This window comes from Silene latifolia, chromosome 3 (assembly GCF_048544455.1).
Source record: "Silene latifolia isolate original U9 population chromosome 3, ASM4854445v1, whole genome shotgun sequence".
In the NCBI taxonomy this organism is placed as follows: Eukaryota; Viridiplantae; Streptophyta; class Magnoliopsida; order Caryophyllales; family Caryophyllaceae; genus Silene; species Silene latifolia.
The window spans coordinates 12473948-12498281 of record NC_133528.1 but is presented as its reverse complement, the minus strand read 5'-3'; the positions used below and the strand labels follow the sequence as shown (position 1 = coordinate 12498281).

At 39.9% G+C, this 24334-nt stretch overlaps 2 protein-coding genes across 3 annotated transcripts; both read right to left on the bottom strand.

Moving 5' to 3' along the window:
* Nucleotides 1-1533: 1533 nt before the first annotated feature.
* On the bottom strand, nt 1534-8383 carry LOC141647232 (E3 ubiquitin protein ligase DRIP2-like). 2 transcript variants are annotated; one of them, XM_074455343.1, is made up of 7 exons: nt 7923-8383; nt 6147-6246; nt 5106-5433; nt 4245-4681; nt 3954-4004; nt 3230-3302; nt 1534-1964 (listed from the first exon to the last, which is right to left on the bottom strand). In XM_074455343.1, the coding sequence occupies exons 1-7, from the start codon at nt 8038-8040 to the stop codon at nt 1785-1787; spliced, it is 1287 nt and encodes a 428-aa protein (XP_074311444.1). In that variant the 5' UTR covers nt 8041-8383; the 3' UTR covers nt 1534-1784. The 2 variants fall into 2 exon arrangements, with proteins under 2 accessions (XP_074311444.1, XP_074311445.1); XM_074455344.1 differs by having other exon boundaries at nt 1534-1961.
* Nucleotides 8384-22866: 14483 nt separating this feature from the next.
* On the bottom strand, nt 22867-23367 carry LOC141648683 (uncharacterized). The gene has a single exon (XM_074457406.1). It carries the CDS (start codon nt 23365-23367, stop codon nt 22867-22869), a length of 501 nt encoding a protein of 166 aa, XP_074313507.1.
* Nucleotides 23368-24334: the final 967 nt, after the last annotated feature.

The window sequence follows — 24334 nt, the reverse complement described above, 5'->3', positions numbered from 1 at the left end:
ATCCTCATCGCCTTATGTTATTTTGAAGCTTTGACTGTTTGTACAATTTGCTTGTTGAAGGGACGCCATTGCTTTTATATGTTGCAATGTGTAGATTAATTTGAAAGTTTCCCTCTTTGGTCCTTTTCTAGGGTTTAATTCATTGTTGGGTTTTTTTCAATTTCTTTTGTATAAATTAATGGAGGAATAATTAGAAATCAAGGTGAGTGGAATGGAAAAGGAAGAAGATGAAAGAAGGAGAAATGTTTTGAAAAAAAACGGGTTGAGCAAGATTAATGGAAGAAAATCGCTGCCGTATTTCTATCTCGATCTAAACCGTCTATGTCCACACCCAATAAATGCATTCGATTGCTGCTAAGGAATCGAATTTCAAGCAAAATCTGGGCAAATTTATGAAAGTGTTAGGTTGTAATTCAAGGTATGTTGTAGCAAATTCTGACGGAAAATTCCTAGGCTTAATTTGCACGAAATTTTGGTTTAATTATTTCCGATTTTGCTACAAATTGGAGGTATGAGTTTCTTTCAAAATTAATATGAATTCAGACTTGAAATAAGATGCTTTTGTTACTTTAGTGTGGGTTTAATTTCTACAGCGCCAGAACATCGATTTCATGTGTATTTATGTATGAATTGAGCCAATATGTTTTCTGTAATTTTGGCTTCTTGATGGTGTGTTTGGGGTGTTATGCTGGAGTGATTATAAATCTTCTAATTTTGATGGTGAAATGCATGAATGTTCGATGCTTAATCTTTAAGCAGGAAAAGGATGGTTTAATGGTAAAGGAAGAAAGAAAGAAAGAAACAGGATAATGACTAATAAAGGGAGAGTTACCTACTACAACAGGTTAAAAATACACCTATTCTATTCAAAGTAGAGAGGGATATTAGTTGGTTTTATTGGTAGTTAAACAAGAGTTTGTAGTATTTTGAGCAGCACCACCATAGTTCAGAGTATTCTCATTAAATAACCCTAATTAAAATTTAACTATTTTGTATATATATCTTTTAAAAATATTTTTTCAAAATCATCGCATTTGGTCTTATTGGTCAAAATTTGTAGACAAAAATCCAAAATACATTTTCGATGAAAGTAAAGTTGATTTTTCAGTCATTTCACTATACAAACACTCATAAAGAACGTCATCATATCAAACAAATATTCATGTTAAAGGGTTTGAATAGCAAATAGACGAAAAACTAAACTTTTTTTTCTCACTGATTAACTGTTCGGATAGCAAATTTTGATCAAAATTAATTTTTATTTTGACATTGGGGAAAACGAAATATTTTGGATTCTGAATTACAGCAAAGCTTATATGCTTATTGACAGTTTGTCGCAGTTTTCATTTGGACTCGTAAACTATTGCACTTGTTATTGGTATCGTACTGTAATTTCGACAATTCCTCAACAGTCCTGTCCATATAAGGACACTCTATAATGACAACCCATTTTTGCGCTAGCAAGACGACAGGGAACCACAATGAGATTCGCTCATAATACCAAATTGAATTTCGGGATTAGGTATACGAGTGTTGCTCTTTCACAAGTCGTTCATCTTAAGATAACAAGAAACAGCTATTAGGGCCAATTACAATACAATTCACGTACAGGAAGCCCTTATTATAGCACATATGCAGTTTTATCGTAACTAAAATGGCAACAGAACGAATTATACCAGACGATACAAGACTAAATGTAAATGGTTCACTATTACCCACATCACACCATATTGTGCTTCATTATAGATGATCATAAATGGGGAAAATTGAGTACATAATTAGTTTTACGATGAAGAAGCAACTTTGCGGGAATATGAGAGGACCATGACAAAATCCTTTGCAGAGCCGCCAACAAAGGTCTTTACCTTCTTCGGGGTGGAAGAAGTGCGTAGCCACAAGTCCACCAAACTGCTGAGTTTAAGGTGAGGCATCACCGCCTGTCCGTGGCACATTACTTGGACCTGCTTTACAAATCATATATTGTTCATAAGCTTGAAAATAATGAATCTTGTTCCGAGTATAAGTCCACTCAATCCTCTCGTAAAAACAAGGATATGGCCTTTTAGCTCCTTATATCAACATTACTGCTGATCCCAAATATTTTGGGACTAAAGCTTTGTTGTTGTTGTAAGTACTAATTATTAAGGCTTAACAAATGAGCATGCTAGATCAGTTATACACTAGCCCCACTGCTCGTAATTAATCGTCATATAGGACTTTAGCTCTAGTACAACAATAACTGTCATTTAAGAATATGGACGTATGAAAACCGCCTACTCCGTACTTTCCAAACTTATCTATCCTTAATTTATTTAAATACAGCACTTTTAGCAAGGTTTTTAATGTCCAAGTGGGACTTCATCACAGGTAATACAATGATTTTAGTTAGTCCAGATTATTTTTTATTACTTTTGCCATTTTCCCAAACAAAGAGAGGAATGCTATTAAAGGGAGTATTAAGGTACGCCCCCTCTACCCTGTTTTGATACACTTTTAAGGGTTTCATACGACTATTGAGCTAATGACCATAGTTCATCGTATAGTAATTTGACCGAACAACTGTTAACACTAAAACTTGGGAGAGACGGTCTTTCAATAAGTTATTGAGAGCCCAGTCTTCTGTACTCTTTTGTTTGTATTTCCATACCCTTTTATTTGTATTTCAACTGTTAAAATGGTCAAATAAATTGCATATATGCACCACTCGGCTACTTCTTTGGAATAAGTTTATAATTATATTGCAAAGTTTGCCATCAGATTTGACAGCAACGTACTTGACATCCAACCCTTCCTTGCCCCGCAATATGCGGGAGCCATTTAGACACTAGGGTAATGTTGTACAGGGAGTAGCCTTTCAAAAAAAAATTAGGGGATTGGGATGTCAAATCCATAAACTCCCACCATATTATGCTAAAAGCTCCTCAACTTACCCTCAATGTCCCTTAAATAGATGTCTAGATGACAGTCTGCTTTTTACTATACCCCTTCCGTCCCGGTCAATTGTTGTCCTTTGGTTTTGGCACAAAGACCAAGAAAATGGGAGAGGGCAATTACTAAATGACAAGTGTAACAAATTGAGTGTGAATGATCAAATTGCTCATTAAGTTCATTCTCGAAAGGACAATAATTGACTGAGACACCCAAAATGGAATAGGACAACAAATGACCGGGACAGAGGGAGTAGGTAATAAGGTAAATGAATTATGAAGTGGAAATTATTACTACTAACCTCTTCCTCACTAGTGAGCTCAAGTTTCTTCATAAGATATTTCTGAATAAATGAAACAGGTTGGCTTGCATCCCTGCACGGATGATAAGTAACCAAAGACGATGAGTAATGAAACTAAAAGTTTAAATTCTCAGTCAAACACCACGACAATAACAGCATCACTGATAATTTGCACTAGCAATTCATATTAACTGTCAGAATAACAGTGTTTTATATGAGAACTCCTTGTCCTTTTGGTATTTTAAGGCATCGAGTACCATGAAATGCCACGGAAAGAGTACTCATTGCATATCTGAAACAAAATCTGAAATTTATGGTTATTTTTTAAATAAATTAAAGGTTTCTAAAATGATACTGTGAGTATAGATTAATTAAGCAAAATTCATTTAAATTGACAATGCCTCTATTTGTGCATGTGAATCCTATAAGCTTAACTGAACAAGGAGGACCCGTGATTGAGCTACCGAAATTTATCATACTTGGTAAAACCACGGGCAGTGTCCACAGTTATGTCATAGGAGAAACATGGTAATTATCTCTTTGTAGCACAGAAATTAGCAGCAAGGAAGATGAGGTTAGAGAATAACTCATTCGACGCAAAAGGCCCCCAAATCCCAAACAAGAGAAATACATTTGAAATGGGGGCTCTTAGAACACGAAAAAAAAAATCAGGAATAAAGAGTGAGTTGAAACTGCTGCATGATAAACGAGTGTACAAACTCACTTTACTCTCAAGAAAGCAGCAGATACTTGTGGCAGCGGCTCAACTCCTTCCCTGTACCATTAAAGAGAAAAGTCAATGAAAGGGAATGTAACATCCCAGGCACCGATAAAACCACAATAGAGCCTTAATCCTATATTTTGTGGGTCAGCTAGCATGAATAATCATTTGAAATATCAATGACAAGTTAAATAATGAAAACAAGCAAATTAAGAAAAAGAAAACATGGTAAATAGTTAATATACACATTAAGCTTTGTAGATAATGGGTCAAATCCGTGTGTTTTACACTTACTGATCCAAAGAAGCAACCAGTGAAAACCAAATGGGACCATCTCTCCAGTCACGGCTTGCCGCTTTTAGGATGAGCGCTGGGCTGGATGATTCTGCAGATCCAGATAATTTATTTTTATTTGATTGGCGCCTCCTCCTACGTTTTATTGGCAGTGAGGGCATAGGCATTCTGCTCATCTCGCCTTGGACTTCAACTCCATGTCCATTTTCCTCACTTTTAATCTTATTCACACACACATCAGCTTCTCCATAATTGGTTGGATCCGTTTTGAGGTGAGATTCCCCTTGAGGACCTGGCTTAGAAAATTTACTTCTGTTTGCCGCCTCAAGAAGAGTGTTTAAGGGCCTCCATAAATTCAATTTACCATCCCGTCCTTCAATGTCTTTTTCCGTATGTTCACGACGAATCTGGTCATTGGAAGATTTGGCTGATGAACTCTGCAAAATTAGGGATCATTATGTTTACATCATGCCATCATGGAGATTATAAAGATATAGAACTAGACACATTCTAATTTGAAGATTCTAGGCATGAAGAACGAGCTAGTGTTATATACTACTCTCTAGCTCCTCCATTTCATTGATAAGCCTTATTTGACTTACTCAACAAGGAGTAAAAAGTCAAATGGGGATGATCCTTGAAATGGAGAGACTGAGAGAGTATGTTAATTAGACACGGCTAAAAGTATTGAATGTGTCTACGCGCGGACTCTACTATTTAATGTAAAACAATCGTGATCTTGGCTTCAAATAAAGTTCCCAAGTGTCATGCCCTCGTACTAATGGCTGAGTGTCGAATGTCGAGTGTCGACCCCAGTTATATAAGGTAATGTCAAGTGTCGCAGTAACATAGGTTGTATACCTGCTTCTTATTTTGTATGATTCTGTTCAAGGTCTCAGGAGAGCTTGAGCCATCCATACTATTGTCTACTGAATACTCCTCTTTTTTAGAAGTTTCTTCAGTAGCAGGGCTTGCGCCCCTTGAGGCATAACCTTTCCTACCTCTGGTTCTCCTTCCCGTTACACCTCCCTGTACAGAGACTGTGGGTGCGCTAACAACCAAAGATGACAGCGATCTCTCCTTTCTTTTAGCAGGCGGCAAACTTGCCGGGGTGATTTCCGGAGCTTCAACCTTTCTTCGTTTGAGAGGAAATATCTTGGACCTGATATCTTGAAGATTGTGGTCCGGTCTGCACTACAGCAACAAGGGAACATGAGTATTCCATTGATAAAAACACGAGAAACAATTAGTGTAAGCTTCTTTAGCTGAATCCTGGTGGGAAAATTAGAAAGATCGCATGATGTTATACTTCGTATTAGATATGAAGTGTGATCGCAGAGTCATCCTCATATACTTGATAATATAGCTGACAAACCGTACCGGCACTCATTTATTTCATGGAAAACAACTTAGCACATATTTATATGGAACTATGGAAGCCAAATTTCTCACTTCCTTAATGGTTTTGGTCTTCCCATTCCGAAAGTAAAGTAGCTAATGGTGATCTCATACATGGGCATCAGAAAACTAACTTGAGGAGAGTAAAGCTTACATCTCGGTTATCATATGGACTATAACAACAGTGGGTCAGTGCCTCAAATACTCAATACAGGGGGGCTAAATGGTCTACAATGAACTGAACATTGTGTCAAGAATTGCATTGACCGACCGATTATTACTCTCACAGCATAAGAACCGCAAAAATAATTCGTTACAGTAATAGAAATAGTAGCATCAAACTCACAGCATTTCATCAATCAACCAAATCAACAGGATGTTTTTTTTAAATAAATATATTGTCGTCCTCACATCCCATTACAGAATTCATCTGCCCTGGGATTTGACTTCAAAAGAGATACCAACAAACAAAAGTAAAAGTGAGAGGAAGTGAATGCAATAGACCTGAGTTTATCCACTGGGATACAACCAAGGTTAATATCACAAACAGGGCAACTATCATTGTCTTCATCAGAGAGCTTTTCATATATGCATTTCCTGCAGACTGACATTTCAGAAAAATAATCATCATTAACTTAACCAGTCAACCAATTAATCACAATCTTCACTGCAAAAAAAAAAAATAGAACACTTTTGGACTATTATTCAGCAATCACAAGCTTTTCGTATATGTTTTAATGATTTATGATGAAGGAACAAATTCAGGGGAGAGTGAATACTATGCCCCACTCCGTGCCCCGTCTCCTGTTCCACAACTTATTCCCTGTAACGAATCATCCACTTAATATAATTAACACAGCTAATTTTCATGTTAAAGGGTGATGTGTCAAAAGGAGAAGGTTGTGGAACAAGAGATAGGATAGAGATTCCGCTCCCGATTTAGAAAAGGTCAGAAAAGGCCATTTTTTGTTGACAGAATCAGCATACAGCTTTCGAAAAGCAACTACATAAAAAAAACAGAACACTATACTATACAAACATTCCAAAACTAGCCACCTATCAGCTGCATTATCAGATTAGGCCGAGTTCCTACCCATGTCCAATTCACCCAACTAAGTGCACAACCCTGAATGTCTGAGCGCATTAAAATACATAACAGCTATGCATACCCATTAAACACACAAAAACTAGGCAGTCTTACATGTTACATCAACCTATCAACCCTAAATGCATCATGAATCGGGTTCTTCTCACATGTGAAAATGTCGCATACAAGAGTCACTGCAATCAGCTTTGCTTGGCACAAGTGCACAACCACTTTCATACTCGTTCTTAATTCAAAATTTCCAGTCCAACAGACACTATACAAATTTAGTAATCAAACATAAAGCTGCATATCTTATCCGACTTATACAAAAACCAGAACCATTAACAAATTGGCGGAGATGAACATTTAAAACCGACAATCATCTACATAAAGATAACAAATACTCGAGTTTCACATTCAGCAAACTCGGGCAAGCAATGAAAAATGTCACATTATACACAAAAACTCAATTATTCGCATGATCTAAATCAAATTAAACAATAGGCTAAAGAAAGAAACTGTAACAACAACAAGTAGTCGAGCCTTAATCCCAAAACAAATTGGGGTAAGCTAACATGAATCATCATTCGAAACCTGTTTATGAATGTGCCAAACAATGTAAAATACTCCGTCATGAATGCAACTGTATGTAGAGCATTAGTCCCAATAAATCTCGGGTCGGCTAACATGAATCATTATTCGGTTTATGAAACTGCCAAACAACTCGTATTAAAGTAAAGAATGCAACTATATGTAGTAAATTTTGGTCCAAAATAGAACAACTGCAACGTAAACAGAAATCAACAACACCTACGTCTTACGTACGAATTACATGAACAATTGAAAATCACAAACTTTGCATGACAAAAAAAAATCCGATTCAACTTCACGTAAAGAATCAATCAATTAACCTCTTACGTCAAAAAATCAGATCAAATTAATTAACCTTTTACCTCGTAAAAACCCGAATTAAACCATGTAATTACAATTACAAACATCATGCAAATAAACACATAAACTAAAACAAACCCAATTCACAAAACACAAAAATAACACAAACCCATATCACAAAATTACCTTAGTGCCTCAATGGCTCTCGCAAATTACGGAATATTAGCAACACAAAGAGACGGTTTCCGAAACAAAAGCAGAAAGTAATTAGACAAGAATGAATTGAAATTAAGGAAACATACACGTATGAAGACAAAGAGAGATAGTAGTAGCTTCTTTAAGAAGCTTATTACAAAGTGGGCAAGTCATGCATGCCATTATTTTCTCGCTTCTAACCTTAACAACATGACCACTCGCCATTTTTGTACACTCTAAATAACTCGAAATTACGAGGTTTACAAAGAGAAATAATTGATAATTGATGTAATAATGTGTAGATTAATGAATGTATGAATGAATTAGAAAGATGCGTGAAAATAGGAAAGAAAAAGGGATTGGATCTGGGAAATTAGTGTGGAATGATACGACATTTGGATTAATTTTGGGGAGATTTGTGAAATTTGATTTACTATAAGGTGGAATTTATGTTGGGGAAATTGTTTTTTTTGTTGGGTTTGTTTTGGTAGAGAGGAAGAGAGACGACTGCGACTCGAGCTTTTGCGGTTTCGTCAAGGAGGTGTGGTGAGGTGGATCATAGATGTGTTCAGTCGATGGAACATCTTAACTTATTATAGGTATAGAATTACTAATTTGTGAGTTAGACTTTTTTTTTTTTAGGAAAATACCCGAAGATGTTACTTTAATAACGAAATATCTAAGATTAGAGCATTGTATTGGCAACTGGCGGCAAAACATCAGACCACACCGCTCTACCAACAATCCTAGGAGTAATATGAGCTAAACAATGCGCCACACTATTATTGACACGACTAATATGAGACCACATAACAGACTTAAAATCATTACATAAGACCATAATATCATCAATAACTTGTGAGAACATGCTTCTTCCATTCCACTTTTCTTTAAGAGCGTCAACGAGCTCCAAACAGTCACTCTCCACCAACACCTTGCGATCTCCTCTCCCCCTCGCCTCGTGAAGTCCATCCCACACCGCCTCAGCAACAATTGGCTCCCAACACCCCGTTCGAACAATGCCACCCCCACCCCATACACACACAACATCGCCCCTCTTCCATCCCTACACACCATCCCCATACTAGTCCCCTCACCCTCCTTTGCGCCGGTATCCACATTTATTTTACGGAAATTTTCCATGGTACATTTGAACTTTGACAGATTACACATAGTAATCCTCATTTTATGTTTTTACATATGGTACCCTTGTGTTTACCTTTTTCTTTCTCAAAATACCCTTTGACAAACTTCCGTCATAACGCCGTTACTCCCTTGTAACACCCCGGTCCAAACCGGGTCGGGAGCGGTTACTTATGATAGCTCACCAGGTTATGTACATGGCCCACGGATCAACACGGGTCCTTTATAGCGCATTTTGTCTTCACTCATGCGCATCCCAGCACCTTCGCAGGAGGTCACCCATCCTAAGACTACTCCCACCCAAACACGCTTAACTGTGGAGTTCTTTTGCATGGTTGACCATAAAAGAAAGTGCACTTTGTTGACATGAGTAGTACATTCAATCCCTTTAAGCACTAGTCATTTAAGCCTATCACTGGACCTCTTCAATTAACGTGGGGTGTTACATCCCATGAGTAATTGAGTATGTTATGTTATTTTTGTTTTGTTATTTAAGTGTTAAATGTTAGTTTATTAGATAAAATAAGGATTTAGGCATTAGATGATGAAGTGCTAGTGTATTAGATAAGAAAAAAAAATCACAAGTCATAGGAGTAACGACGTTATGACGGAAGTTTGCTAAAGGGTATTCTGGGAAAGAAAAAAGGTAAATACAGGGGTACCATATGTAGAAACTTAAAATGAGGGGTACCATGTGTAATCTGCCAAAATTCGAGGGTACCATGAGAAATTTTCGTTTATTTGAACATAACCCACCGGTGCCGCTACCCACGCCTCCGTCCTCTCCATACCTCATCCCCGACCAACCCCCTCACGCCTTCTCCCAACACTCTCTGCCACCCCCTCCCCCTCACTCACAAACTCATATTATATAATGGATAGGTATGTTTTTTTCCTCAGCGTATTATTTTGTACTCCGTATTATATTTTTCAATTCATACTCTTGATTAAAAAATGCTAAATCAATTTTTCTCAATTTATAACAATACAATTTCACAAGTTAAACAAGTTTCTTTCATTATAGATGACAATTAGATGTAGAACATGTGTATTTGATTCATTAATTGTAAATTATTAACAAAATTAATGTTATTTTTGTATAATTTAGGATTTGGGAATTTTAGGGTTAGATAATGGTTGTTGAGTGGTAGGTTGCGTTGAGCTGGTGACATATGTACACGATCGTGGGCATAGGGCGTTAGGTGTGAGGAAGAGTGGCGTGTCAGATAGTTGGTGGTTGTGGCATATGAGGGAGTGTGGGTGCGTTAATAAGGGATGAGGGGCGTCGCTGGTGAACGAAGGTGACAGGACAGTGAGTGTCGCCGCCTCGCCGGTGGAGGAAGGGATGGGTCGCCGTTTGTTGGTGTTTGATGGTGAGGCATGAGGGAGGGGGTGTTTGTTGGTGAGGCTTAGAGTTAAGGTTGACGGAAAGTTCATGGAAGGTTTATCTTGAAGAGGGAGTATACATGACTTGTTTTCATGTAGTACACATCAAGAGGAGAACAAATGAGGGGAATTGATAGGAGTAGTATGGTCAAAGTTGTATAACGATGAGTAAAATACGAAATGTATGAATAAACACTTATCGTTACTATTAACTGGACCGCTCAATTTTATTTTGCTGGAATTAAAAGATGTTTTTATTGTATTTTTTTTTTGTTTTTTTTATTAGGTAAGAAAACTAGATTGATCCTCTAGAGTAGGACCAACCTATCTCATCCTTTCGAATGAGGGAGGTAAGTTGAAGCCACCGGCTATCAAACCACCTCGAAAGAGTTGGACATGAATGTCCAACAGAAGCCATGAAGTCAGCAACTTTGTTGGCTTCACGAAAGCAATGTTTAATTATCACTTCATCGAAAAAATAAAGGTCTAATTTCACATCCTTGATAATACTAGAAATTTACCACGAAATTTGCCAAGTACCTCGAATCGAGTTAATAACACATAAGTTATCACCCTCCACAATTAACTTTGAGATTCCTAAGTATTTAGCTGCTAAAACACTTTCTTTTAAAGCAGGTGCTTCCGAAACAAGGATACTATTGGATCCGCACATTTTTGCTCCCAACAAAACGACTTTACCATTGTGATCTCTTATAGAATATACTAAAGCAGCTTTATTACCTTCTATTCTCGATCCGTCAAAATTTAGCTTTAGGAAACCGTTTGTAGGTTTTTCCCACCAAATCTCTTCCTTACTAGAATTATTTCTAGCTGACTCTTCTACCTCGGGATTGTTGAGATCCTTAAATCTAGTGACATTCCATGTCTTAGTGCTATTATTACATAAAGTAATAAGTTTGCTGATACTTAAATTAACATTATTAAAGATAATATCATTTCTATGGAACCATGCATTCCACCAAATAAAAATAATCTTTATAAAGTCATCTTTTGGAATTAAATCCTTGAGATAATTAAGTTTCTTTAGAAAACTTTGACTTGTAATAGTGCCATAATTTGACAAAAACTCGTTGAAACTAATAATGTTCAGGTCTTGGATGACAGACCCAATCAAGGGACATTCATAAAAGAAATGATCTTTGTTTTCAATAGGATTGTTGCACAGAACACAATGAGGTGGGACATCAATATGACTCTTGAGAAGTCTACTTTTTGTTGGAAGGCCGTCAACACAGGCTTTCCAAAGAAAAAATTTCAATTTAGGAGGAATATTCAATTTCCAAATCCACTGAAATTCACATTTGTCAAGAGTTTGATCGAACAAACCTTGAGCTAACCAAGTTGCTGTTTTGGTAGAGAAATTTCCATCTACGGACAATCCCCAAATGAGGGTGTCTGGAATATCATTATGTGGCACTGGAATGTTAGTAATCTGATTAACAATATCGTTATTCACTAAACTGGATAATTTACAAATATCCCATTGCTTGTCAGAGGTTATGAAATCTTTAACCAAAAGATTAAGATCACGGTTATTATCATCATCAACCATACTGCTTGTAAGTGGGTGTGAAAAAACCTAATTATCAGACCAAAACTTAATGTTGCTACCATTACCTACCTGCCATCTCAGTCCTTTTATTGTATTAGCGTTATAGTGTAGTATTCATTTTTTTTATATGTTTGGCTTGTGGGCGGTGTTGGATTTGGTATAAATAATTTTCAAGTTAGATTATTTGTTGGCGAGTAATACTCCATTTAACTAGCTAATTGTTTACGTTTTATTTAAAATGCTCTTCACAATAAAAAAAATTAAAAATTAAAATGTATATAACAAGTCAAATGTGAAAGAGTGGTATTGAGGAGTCTATTGATCGAATACGAAAGAGGAGGGGGGTAAAACGATGACCACTTTTTCGAAATATATGATGTAAAATTAATTGTTTGATTTTATTGATTAAAATCAACTAATTAATTTACTAATTATAAGCGCAAAATCGAAATAACAAAAATAAAGAGAGAGAGAAGAGAGACACACAGGATTTTTGAAGTGGTTCAGTTTCACAAGTCGAAACCTACGTCCACTATTCTCGATTAATAATTTTTAGTACCTTTCTCCGGATTAGAAAAATTATCAATCCACTCGTATAATCAACTATATGATTATAACTCAGATTGAGTATCTGATGAGTAAGAATTATCGATAGGGTCAATCGCTTACCACCAATAATAATAACCCAATTTAGTTGTAGATCGGGGTCGAACACGAAGACGGCGGGGGTTTCCACTTAGCCTAACTAAGAGTCAAGTCTAGTCAAAAATGAAGGAAAAGGGTTTTGATTTTAACTACTAGAGCAACTAAATAAACGATTGAATGAAGATGAATACCATTGATTAAGAGACTAGAGTCTTCGGGGTCACCTAAATGAACTAAGGGCGACAAATCAATAAAATAGTCTAAGGTGAGGGTTCGTCCTAGAGGCGGTTACCAACTTTCGTTGAGCAACAACTATTTTAAAACATGCAACAAGACCACCAACAAATTTTCATTCAAATGAGGAATTAAGTTATTAAGACAAAAAGACACAAGCTTTCACTCACACAATTCGTCAAACACCTTGTATGCAATGCTAAGAAAGACAAATTCCTACACCAAAGACTCAAAACTTATCAACTAATCATGCCCACTAATCCTATTTAGGCTCCCCCTAAACCCTAGAAGGATAACTACTCACTCATCATGTTTCTAAAGGCAAGATAAACAATAAAGATGGAGTCTTTAAGCATAAACATGGTGGGAGGATGAATTCTACTTCTAAACATGCAACAATCCAACAATAATTATGAATAAAAATGATTTAATCTAATAACAAGGATGAGTAAACTAAAAGACACAATCTTTAACACAATCAACTCAAAGATTGAATCTTTGGGTGTAAACAACAAAGATGAACAATGAAAAGATGATGAACAATAAAGAAAACAACAACAATCAAACAACAAAGATGCAAATTTAACATAAACAACCAAACCAACTTAAAGAAAAAGCAAATGTAAACTAATGAAAATAGGGAGAGAAATAATACCAACTCAATAGCAAGAAAATGAATTAGGATAGAAAAATAAAGAAGGAGGAACCTTCAATCTTCTTACAACCCAATTTCAATTACTAACTAATTGAATAACTTGTCTAATTAAGGAATGATTAACAAAATGATTAACAAAGTTTGAAACTTGGAAAAGGAAATAATTTCAGATCCGGGAGAGTGTGTACAAATGGTTAAGGGAGGGGGTATATATAGTTTCCACCAGGATTAAGGTAGGATTTGAAATGGGCTTGAAAACACGAGTCTGCATTCCCGGCCGGTCAGCCGGCTGCCGGTCTTCTGGCCGGCTGGGAGGTCCCTAGAAGTTGAAATAAATTTTGGAAGTCATCAGGTATGCATGGCCGGTCAACCGGCTGCCGGTCACTGACCGGCTGGGGGACACGTTTGACTTGAATCTTGACTTCTGGGTTTGGGGGAACTCCCAGCCGGCTGGCCGGCTGCCGGTCATCTGACCGGCTGGGAAGTTCCTGTAACTTCCTTCAAAAACTTGTGATTTCAGCTTGTATGTTCTCCCAGCCGGCTAGCCGGCTAGCCGGCTGTCGGGCCACCGGCTGGGGATGCTCCTTGCTTGGTTTCATCTTCAATTGTATACACATGCACTCCCAGCCGGCTGACCGGCTGCCGGCCTACCGGCTGGGAATACATCTCAGCATGATTCCCTTCTTCTTCCATGCAAAGCTTAGTAAACACGTCTTCCTTGCTTCATTTCACCCGTTCCCGCCTCAATTTCTGCAAGGAGGCCACAACGCCATAGTAAAGGGAATTGGGACACGAAATTCGAGAAAGGAAGTACAAAACCGACTCAAATGGAGTCGGAAAGCATGAAATTAGAGGGGAAAAAGGGTGCAAAAGAATCCTATATCAAACCTCCCCACACTTGAACCTTACTCGTCCCCGAGTAAGTCCTCAACCAATGTACAAGGTACTACTAGGATAGATATGGAGAGTGGATGCACAATATAAGCATCACTCAACTAAGCTACTAACTAAACCGATCGAGTATTAGCGCACTCAACGCCCCATCAACTCGCAATTTGACACCCATGAGGGGAGAGTGCCCTATTTCAAGGCAAGTTGGGTCTTGCTACAAAATTTTTGACACATCCAACAATTAAGCATGAATCAACATATAAGATGCATCACAAAAAGTCAAACTGCTTTCCTCATCTAAGCGGCCGTTTTACTTTGAAAAATTAAAGGTTTTGGTCGGGAGATACCGTCTCATAGTCTTGGCGGGGTGTCGATGCCCTAGTGGTGGCTCAAGCAACCTCAATATGACAACCAAATGCCTAGGAAACAAATTCAAAGGCGGGAAAGGGGGAAGCAAAGCCTAACCTTCAAGATTTACACGACACACACAAGATTCAACCAAATTGACCCATGACTAAGGGGACCAAGACTACCGACTTCCTCACGGTTTTCACTAGTCTCTCATTTTCTTTTTAGAACGGGTGATTTTTGTGCAAAAAGTAACCAAAATCACTCAACTACTCGACTTGTGAGACATGCCCACAATCTAACATGGAATCCTCTCCTACAAGACCATTAATGAGATGCAAAAAAAAGGGAAATATGCATAAAAGAAACAAGGGTTGTAACGGGGCTAGGTGATGGGTCGAAACGGGATTGGTGCAAGCACCGTTATGGATCATTTGAAGTTTAAAATCAAGTAGTTGTCAAAATCCCGCTTATCCCTACCTTATTACAACAAATGAGTAAACATAAATTCTTGAAATTAGTTGCCCAAAATCAAACCAACTTTCAAAATCCGACTCACTTGGAAAAACATCATATGCCCTTTATTTTGCAACGCCTTTTTGTACTCCATTGATGAAGGAGTGTTGCTTGGCTTTTTCTCAACAAACAAAGTATAAGTGCAACATTTTTTTTTCTTTTTCATTACATTTCTCTCTTTTTTTTTTCTATTTCTTTTTCTTTTCCTTTTCAAAACCTCTTTATTCAAAGCAAACCAAAATAAACCATCATTCCGACTCAAGTGGATTGTGCACATCCACTAAACCAAGATTCAAATCCCCTTGCTTCATACTACCAAAACTCATAGACAACTTTCTTGATCAGGGTCGGTTGTTTTTGGGTTGTAGTTAGTATCGTAGGTATCAAATGAAAGGTCAAGGCTCAAAAGGGATGAACAAAATCGGTCCTAGTCTAAAGAGTCGAAAAATTAGGCTTATTTGGCAATGTGAGGCTTAACAATGAAATGCAACTAGTTGTTTCAAAATATGCATATAAATGACATCTCATGGTCTAAAAGGAAAGGACGCCATGCTTGTGCGTCGTGATGTGACATGCCACGCAAGGAGCCTACTCACACCTATGGGAGACCGGGTATGGATGTACCGATCCCAAGGAGGCTCTATCCTCACATTTGAGTAGCTATGTCGAAATCTAGGCCTAGTCTACGGTCTTGGTCTCACATGGTGGTCAAAACTTTCCGGTCTAGCCTCATTTCCCGGGTATTTGCAAGCAAACACCCTAACAAGGAGGTCACAAGGTGCAAGCCACTAAGAGGGGAAAGACACGACCTAGACAATATCATCATAGAGGGTATCATACTCCCTTCCTAGACCAAATTTTGATCAAAACTTTATATACAAACTCAATGCAACAAGAAGAGAACACAACATATATATACATGTGAAACAAATGCATGCGAGAGATAGGAATGAACATAAGGTAAACATGCAACAATTTTGACTAATCCTAGCAACACATCAGCACCAACAATCCACAAGTTTCCCAAGGGAACATCTAAGGCACAAAATCCCATTCTCCTTCATATATTCAAGAGACAAAAAGAAAGAACGGTAAAGGAGTAAGAGATTAGAACGAGTTTACCAAGCGACTTCTAGCTCCTTTTTGCCTCAAATGGTCGATGTCTATGCCAAAGGTTAGCCAACAAACAACATATATATATACAATGCAATGTTTCTGTAATTTTTTTTGAAATTTTTCAATTTTTAGGCATTTTTTTTGAATTTTTATCAAATTTAAAGGTATATACAAATATAAACAAATATTCACAAAGTGGATATTTCCCTCCCCACACTTGAACATTACTCGTCCCCGAGTAAGTCTCCAAGGGAACAAGTCTAGGGAGAGAATAGGTAAAAGAAAGGAACATATTTTTGTATTTTTGAAATTTTAGCAAATAAAAATAACATATTTTTGGTATTTTTGTTTTTGGAAATTAAAATGCATGTTTTTGGTTTTTTTTAGGCCCTCCCCACACTTATTCATTTACATGGGAGGGCAAGTTGGAGAAATAAAAGAACTTGTTTTTGGAGTTTTGAATATTTGAAAAGAAATAACATGTTTTTGTATTTTTAAATGGGTGGAATCTCCTCCCCACACTTATTTATTTACATATTTCCAATGGAAATAAATGTGTGGAGGAAATTCGAAAATGAAACACATGTTTTTGGTGATTTTTGATTTTTCAAATTTTTAGTGGTTTTTTCAAATAAGCATGCAATGCATGATCTAACCTATATGCAATATTGAAATACAATGCAAGCTATACTATATGAATGTGATAACTAAATGTGACAATATATTACAAATTTGAAATCTAATGTAATCCTATATGAATGCAACTAAGTGAATTTCTAACTAAATGCATGCGATAAATTAAACATAAATGAGAGAATTTGGATTAAGGGAGAGGTCGTACTTGTCATTTTGGATTGAAAGGGAGGGAGTGGAGCCCTCATTACTAGGCTCTACTCGTTGTCATCACCATCACCATCATCATTGCCATCATCATCACCATCATCATGACTCGCCCCGAATTCGGACTCACGGATGAAATCGTCCGTGTTCAAAGGGGCATCCGAGCCAAACTCTCCCATCCCCGAGCTCATGCCGACGAACATCTCCGTGTTCCCTCCGGCACCACTAGAAGCCCCCTCGGTGAAGATGGAAGGGGCACCCCCGAACCACCTAGTGTCATGACCCTCCCCTTGAGTGGAAGGCGGGGCGGGAAAAACCGGGGCGCTATAGTAGTCGGGCTACAAATTTATATCATCGTAAATAATCCTCCCATCTTCCGGATGTCCGCCATCCGGGAATAGATAGTAGGAAGGGTGAAGGCCGGAGGGATGCTTGTATTGGCGCCTCATCATATCATCATAGACCGGGAATTGACCAAGGGAATGGTCATAGTAAATCCGGTCAAGTCTTTGTTGGAGCCCTTGCCGCTCACTTGCGGCGCTTGCCAAATTAATATTCATATCCTCCATAAAGGAAATGAGGTCGGCGTGGAGAGGGGGTGGTTGTTGAGGTTGGTAACTAGAGGACCCTTCCCCTTGTTGGAAGGACCCGACAACGAAAGAGGACGGCGTGTCATACCGCAAGGTAGACCTCGCGGGAAGGATAGGTCGGTCACGAGTGTACCGAAGATTTGGGTTTTGTTGTTGTGGGATGGAGGGATCCTCGGGACTTTCAATTTCAAGCAAATAATGTGCCGAGTTGGGCACCACTTTCATCTTCTCGGGGTTAGGAAGGGGGATAGAATTTCTGTCAACTCCGTTCACCCGAATTTGCCAATAGTCAAGGCCATCATTCGGGTTGGTCTTCAACCAATTGAGGTTGTGGTGGATATAATTCTTGAAAAGCATCGTATCACCAATCATGTATCTCATACCACTCAAGTTGACCCTCCTATTGAGCTCTTTAGCAAATGGGTGATGAGTCCACCTACAACAATCGTCGTCGTAGCACCCGGGGAGTTGCTAAGGCGTTGCAAGATGAGGGCCAAGTGGTGGGCAATGTCAATTTTGAAGGTAGTGGGGTTGGAACGAAGGTAAGAGCCGAGAATTTCCAATTCCTCCGTTCGGAAATTGTGATTTTCCTCACGGCCAAAAACAGTCCACCCCATAAACCGATGCCAAACCCGAATAGCCGCATTTTGGACAGTGTTAGCGGCTCTCTTGACCCCCGGAACATCATCTAAACCCGTAATGGCCTTAAATAAGGCCCCATGGTCAAAGGACTCGGGTGCCTTGTGTGGAGGGCTTGTGTCAAGCCCGAAATGGGAAGCAAAGGTCGGGAGGGTCAAGGAGTAGTCCTTGTTCATCAATCAGAAGTGCAAAAAGGCTACCTTTTGGGATTGGCGATGCTTGTCAATACGAAGGGAGCTCAAAAACTCCCATGTTAGACGGGCATAGGTTTTCTCATGAATCCCGTACATCATTTTCATTCCTACCCCATCAAATAATTCAAGAGTAACTTGGTCTAGGCCTAATTCCCGCATGGATTGTCTATCAATGAATCGGGTCGGGGTGATGGGGCATTTCTTGAATAAAAAAAATTTACCTTTCATGGTGATTGAAACGAATTGGATATCCGGGAAGTCGGAATCGGTGCTCATGTCGTTCGTCGCCGCCGCCACCATTTCAGCTTGTTGGAGGGCTAAATCTCCCTTTCTCACTCTTTTCTTTGGGGCCATTTTGGTGTTTTGATGGTGGGTTAAGGGTAAGGAAAGAGGTTGTGGTGGTTTGTTGGTGGTAGGGAGGTGGTAGGGGGTGGTGGGAGTGGTTGTTGGTGAGGTTGGGGGAAATGGTTAGGGTTTAGAGGGAGAGAAGAGTGAAGGAGAGTGTCGAAAAAATGAAATGAAATGAGGTGATTTTCGAGTAAAATGAAGCATCAGAACATTCCCAGCCGGTCAGGAGACCGGCCGCCGGTCAACCGGCTGGGAAAACATGCCAATTTGAGATTTTTTTCAAAATTTACAGAACACTCCCAGCCGGTGAGAAGACCGGCCGCCGGTGAGAAGACCGGCCGCCGGTGAGAAGACCGGCCGCCGGTCACCCGGCTGGGAGGACACCCATACTTCAATTCCTTCATTTATGCATTCCCAGCCGGTGGATCGGCTGCCGGCCTGCCGGCTGGGACTTCCCTTCTGAGTCAATTCATCACATTTCCCCTATAAGCGTGCTCCCGTACCGGTGGACCGGCCGCCGCCTGGACCCCCTCATTCTTCATTTTGACACAATTTTAATTAAGGTTACAGGAACTTCCCAGCCGGTCAGGAGACCGGCCGCCGGTCACCCGACTGGGAATACGTTCCAGCTCAAATTCTCCAATATGCCCCTATCTCAAATCCCATCACCTATTGGCCTCGACTTCCGTGTTTTTGACTTTCAAAACCGACTCATGACGTCGGATAAGGGCCAATAGATGGTATGGCGCTTGTTCATCATACAAAATCCCAATTTCTTCAACAATTGTGACCGACATCAATCAAAATGACAAGTATCATCCGTCCAAAATTCCTCATTTCCTACCTAGAATGCATGCTATGTACAAATGGTGGTTCTTGTGGAACTCCACCAAACCGAATTTCCTTCAAGAGTTTCAATTTGTCCTATCCTCGGGGAGGGGTTCCCCGAGATAGAGTACTTCAATCGGACCTTTGTTATCACCGTCATAGTAGCGCTTGATTCTTTGACCATTGACCCTAAAGGCCCCTCCTTCTTCGCTCCAAAGCTCGAAGGCACCATAGGGGAATATTTTCATCACTTTAAAGGGTCCCGACCACCTCGACTTGAGCTTCCCCGGAAACACCTTAATCTTGGAATTGAAAAGGAGAACAAGGTCTCCAACACTTATCTCTTTCTTCATGATCTTGGCATCATGCCATTTCTTCGTTTGATCTTTGTAGATTTTGGAGCTCTCATAGGCCTCCAATCTCAATTCCTCAAGCTCATTCATTTGGAGGAAACGTACCTCTCCGGCGGCATCAAAGTCAAAATTCATCTCTTTAAGAGTCCACCAAGCCTTGTGTTCTAGCTCAACCGACAAATGACAAGCTTTTCCGTACACAAGCTTATATGGGGTGGTGCCAAGGGGTGTCTTGAAGGCGGTTCTCAATTCCCATAAGACATCCGGGAGCTTTTGGGACCAATCTTTCCGGCTCTTGTTTGTGACTTTCTCCAAAATGGCTTTAATTTGGCGGTTAGAAACCTCCACTTGCCCACTAGTTTGAGGGTGGTAGGCAAGGGCGGTTTTATGCCGCACTCCATGTGATTCAAGTAGAGCTTTGAAAGTGCTTTTGCGAAAGTGTGATCCGCCATCACTTATGACTACTCTTGGTGTTCCGAACCTTGGGAAAATCGTGTCTTTGAAAAGTTTCATCACAACCTTGCTATCATTGGTGGGAGCGGCTACCGCTTCAATCCATTTGGACACATAATCCACCGCGACCAAGATGTATTCATTTCCACAAGAGTTGGGAAAGGGTCCCATGAAGTCTATGCCCCAACAATCAAAAAGCTCAATTTCCAATATATTAGTCAAGGGCATTTCACTCCTCTTTCCAATGTTTCCAACCCTTTGGCAAGCATCACAAGATTTAACAAAGTAGTGGATGTCCTTAAACATGGAGGGCCAATAGAACCCACCTTGGAGGATCTTGGCAATTGTTCTAGAGGTGGCCAAGTGTCCCCCATAGAAGGAATTGTGAACCCGATCGACAATCTCCAAGCCCTCCTCTCTTGAAACACATCTCCGGAACATTCCATCCCCACACTTTCGGAACAAATGTGGGTCATTCCAAAAGTATCTCTTGGCGTCATTCCTCAACTTCCGCCTTTCCCTTTGTTCCATTTCATCCGGCAAGAAACCACTTACAATGTAGTTTGCAAGATCCGCAAACCAAGGGGTTTTGACGGTAACTTCCATGAGTCCATCATCCCGTAACCACTCATTGATGGGTCCACTCTTGTCTTGTATCCCATGATCTTCAACGGTCAATCTTGATAGGTGGTCGACTACAACATTTTCCGATCCGGCCTTATCCTTAATCTCTAAATCAAATTCTTGGAGAAGTAGGACCCATCTCAAGAGTCGGGGCTTTGCATCTTTCTTAACCATCAATTGTCTCAAGGCGGTGTGATCGGAGTAAACCACCACCTTAGACCCAACAAGGTATTGTCGAAATTTCTCAACGGCATGGACAATTGCCAATATTTCCTTTTCGGTTGTAGCATAGCCACATTGTGTTTGGTCAAGAGTCTTGCTTGTGTAATAAATCACATGATGCTTCTTATCCACCACTTGCCCAAGTACCGCACCAACCGCGAAGTCTGAAGCATCACACATTATCTCAAAGGGAAGGTTCCAATCCGGAGACCGGATTATTGGTGTCGTGACCAATGCTCTCTTCAACCTATGAAAAGCTTCAAGACAAGATTCATCAAACACAAAGGGGGAATCCTTAAGGAGTAATGAGGTTAAGGGCTTTGCTATTTTTGAAAAAATCCTTGATAAAACGCCGATAAAACCCGGCATGGCCTAGAAAACTTCTAACTCCCTTAACATTGGAAGGGGGTGACAAATTCTCTATGACCGCAACTTTAGCCCCATCGACCTCAATACCCCTACTTGAAACGATGTGACCGAGGACAACCCCTTCCTCCACCATAAAATGACATTTTTCTCAATTAAGGACGAGGTTGTGCTCCTCACACCGTTTCAACACACTAGCCAAGTTCTCAATACCAAGTTCAAACGAGTCTCCATGGACACTAAAGTCGTGCATGAAGACTTCCATGCTTTTTTCAAGGAAATCAGAAAATATTGCCATCATGCACCTTTGAAAGGTGCCGGGCGCATTACAAAGCCCGAATGGCATCCTACGGTAGGCATAGACCCCTATTGGGCAAGTGAAGGTCGTCTTCTCTTGGTCATCTGGGTGGATGAGAATTTGGAAAAACCCGGAATAACCGTCTAAGAAGCAATAGTATGCATGGCCAGCGAGCCTTTCTAGCATTTGGTCAATGAAGGGAATCGGGAAGTGGTCTTTTAGGGTGGCGGCATTGAGCTTGCGCCAGTCAATACACATTCGCCACCCGGTCACGGGTCTAGTAGGTAGGGTTGTGCCATCCTCTTGTTCAACCATTTGCACCCCCCCTTTCTTTGGTACAACGTGTACTGGACTAACCTATTTACTATCGGTTATTTGGTATATAATACCGGCCTCTAGAAGTTTCAACACTTCACTTTTTACCACTTCGGCCATCTTTGGGTTAATCCGCCTAAGACCATCAACCTTGTGTTTACTCCCCTCTTCCAAAACTATTCGATGCATGCACAAACTCGGACTTAAGCCCTTGACGTCATCAATGCTATAGCCAAGTGCCCCTCTATGATTTTTCAAGATTTGCAAAAGCCTCTTTTCTTGGGGCTCACTTAGGTTAGCATTAATTATCACCGGGAAAGCCTCTCCATCATCAAGAAAAGAATACTTGAGGGAGGGAGGAAGAGTTTTGAGTTGTACCTTTGGAGGGAGAAATCCCTCCACTTTCTTCAATAGTTCCTCATCGACTTCATGGTCCTCCTTCATGGCCTCATCATGCAAGGAGATTTGAAAAACTTATTCCATCTCCGCTTCTTCACGGGCTACCTCTTGTACCACTTCATCTACCAACTCAATTGTGCTCAACCTTTCCATCTTCGGTCCTTTCATCAAGCTAGGTAAGTTAAACTCGACATTATTGCCCTCGATTTGGAAGGTTAGCCGCTCATTCTTCACATCTATGAGAACTCCTCTGTTAGCCAAAAATGGCGTACCTAGGATGATGGGGGTGTGGCTATCCTCCGGAATATCGAGGACAACAAAATCGGTGGGAATCAAAAGCTTTCCAACTTTGACGGGTACGTCTTCAAGCACCCCTATAGGGCGCTTGACGGACCTATCCGCCAATTTGAGAGTCATAGTGGTGGGGGCAAGGGCTTGAATGCCAATCCTTTTTGCAACTTTCAAAGGAATAACACTCACACTTACTCCCAAGTCACAAAGAGCTCTTGATATAGGAACACCACCAACTACACATGGGATTGAAAAGCTTCCCCGGTCACCAAGTTTAGGAGGCATTTTATTAAGGATATGAGCACTACATGCCTCTTTCATAGCCACTATTTCTTGGTCACCCAAGACTCTTTTCTTTGTCAAAATATCTTTCAAAATTTTTGAGTATGTTGGCATGTTCATAATCACCTCCGTAAAGGGTAGGGTAACCTCAAGTTTCTCAAGCATATCACAAAACTTGGCATACTTAAGGTTCTCCCTACTCTTTATGGCTCTTGAGGGGTAAGGAATTTTAGGAACAAGTTGAGAATTGGAAGATACCTTTGGAGGAGTCGAATTTTTTGTTACCTTTTTAGAGTGTTGCAAAGGTACTTTTTCAATAACTTCCTCCTCATAAGGAAGGTCTTCCACATACCCATCAACATCCTTGTCCTCTTGAATTACCTTTCTTGACAAATCTTCACAAGCTTTCTTCCCTTTCTTGGCTTCACTAGCTTTACCCAATTGTTCAATAGGTGAGCTTTCCTCTTCACCATTCATTCCCAACTCATTTCCCTTGGGGTCTTCATCGACTTCCAACTCAAGATCTTTGTAAGGGTTCTCAAGCTCTACACCGCTCCTCAACACCACCGCATGAGCATGATGGCTATTTGAGGCATCCTTGGAGTTTTGTCCTTGGGCCAATAAACCACCGGGCGGGCGTTGAGGGTTAGCCATAGCATGAGAGGCCATCCTAGATTCCATTTCTCTCATGTCTTTAAGGAAGGTAGCCCTCAAGTTTGCTTGTTCTTGTTGAGTTGCCTTAGCAAAATTTGTCATTTCTTGACTATGTTGAAGTTGCATGTTCTTTATCATCTTCAAAAGCTCGACTTGAGAGAGCTCACCTTGGGGTTCTTGATAGGGTTAGTTGGCTATAGGTAAAGGGAACCCATAGTCATACCGAGCATTGGAACCTTGGTTGTTGTTTTGTCCCTCTTGGAAGTTAGCTCTAGGACCATTGTTGTTGAAGTTTGATCCTTGACCTTGTTCTTGA

Excerpts from the sequence above, each read along its gene's own strand:
- LOC141647232 (XM_074455343.1), bottom strand. The coding sequence starts at position 8,040 with ATGGCGAGTGGTCATGTTGTTAAGGTTAGAAGCGAGAAAATAATGGCA. Across the intron at positions 6,247-7,922 it reads CTCTCTTTGTCTTCATACGT|TCTGCAGGAAATGCATATAT; the intron begins GTATGTTTCCTT and ends CTGAAATGTCAG. Across the intron at positions 1,965-3,229 it reads AGCTCACTAGTGAGGAAGAG|CAGGTCCAAGTAATGTGCCA; the intron begins GTTAGTAGTAAT and ends TGATTTGTAAAG.
- LOC141648683 (XM_074457406.1), bottom strand. The coding sequence starts at position 23,367 with ATGCCTCCTAAACTTGGTGACCGGGGAAGCTTTTCAATCCCATGTGTA.